General features: G+C 43.5%; 1 protein-coding gene across 9 annotated transcripts in view; it reads right to left on the bottom strand.

Annotated features, from left to right (window-relative positions):
* Positions 1-291: 291 nt before the first annotated feature.
* The window catches only part of LOC121692738 (la-related protein 4B-like), a 36,065-nt gene continuing 35,318 nt past the window's right edge, over positions 292-1,038 (bottom strand). For all 9 annotated transcript variants that reach the window (XM_042071598.1, XM_042071597.1, XM_042071596.1 and 6 more), the window contains 2 exons: positions 896-995; positions 292-479 (listed from right to left, as the gene is read on the bottom strand). In XM_042071598.1, coding sequence (XP_041927532.1) covers positions 312-479; positions 896-995 — 268 coding nt within the window. In that variant the 3' untranslated portion in view covers positions 292-311. The remainder of the gene's footprint in view (positions 480-895; positions 996-1,038) is intronic.

Genomic DNA, 1,038 nt, shown 5'->3' with positions numbered 1-1,038 from the left:
TAGAGTATATACTCAATATCACCCCCATCTACACATGAAAGTATGCATACTCAATATCACCCCCATCTACACAGAAAAGTATGCATACTCAATATCACCCCATGCAACAGGAAATTATGCATACTAAATATTAGCCCCCATCTATACAAGACAGTATGCATAATTAATATCAGCCCATCCAACAGGAACGTAATGTAACGTGTTTAGTGTGTGTGTTTAGTGTTGGTGTTTAGTGTGTGTGTGTGTGTGGTAAGGAGAAGTTTGTGGCCCTGATTCTTCACTAATTTTTTCCCATCACATTGTTGCCATGACTACTGAGGTGATGTCGGAGGTGTCAGGAGCTCGAGGCCTGGCGACAGTTGCCGAGGGCCAGTGGGCGTGTCCTTTCTGGGCTGCTGGTTTCGAGGGGCGGGTCTTTCGCTGCTGTAGGAGTCTCTGATTCGCTGGCAGATCTCAGCATAGCTCGGCTTACGGCCCTCCTGTACGCCACATGATCAACCAATCAATGAACCGATCACATACACATATTAGTGATCAACAAATCAATGAACCAATCACATACACATATCAGTGATCAACCAATCAATGAACCGATCACATACACATATTAGTGATCAACCAATCAATGAACCGATCACATACACATATCAGTGATATTGAATTTGATATTGATACTTTAATTTTCCATTGGGGATCGATAAAGTATCTGTCTGTCTGTCTATTTGATCAATTAATCAATTAACTAAATCACATACATACATTAGTGATCAACCAATCACACACACCAATGATCAGTCAGTTAATCAACACACTCACACACCAGTGATTAGTCAATCAGTTGATCCATCAAATGTGTGTGCAGCTGTGGCGATGGTGTGTGTGTGGCGGAACTTACCGTTGCCAAGCCGTTGACCTGGACAGACTTGCTGGCAGTTGCCACGGTGATGTACGCCCTCTCCACTGACACCTGAGTCTCTTTTTCACACTTTAGATCCCTTCAGAAGACACACACACACACACACACACACACCGCATGAC

Source organism: Alosa sapidissima, chromosome 19 (genome assembly GCF_018492685.1).
Source record: "Alosa sapidissima isolate fAloSap1 chromosome 19, fAloSap1.pri, whole genome shotgun sequence".
NCBI lineage: Eukaryota > Metazoa > Chordata > Actinopteri > Clupeiformes > Clupeidae > Alosa > Alosa sapidissima.
Note: the sequence above shows the minus strand (reverse complement) of the source record. Positions and strands in the feature narration are given on the sequence as shown.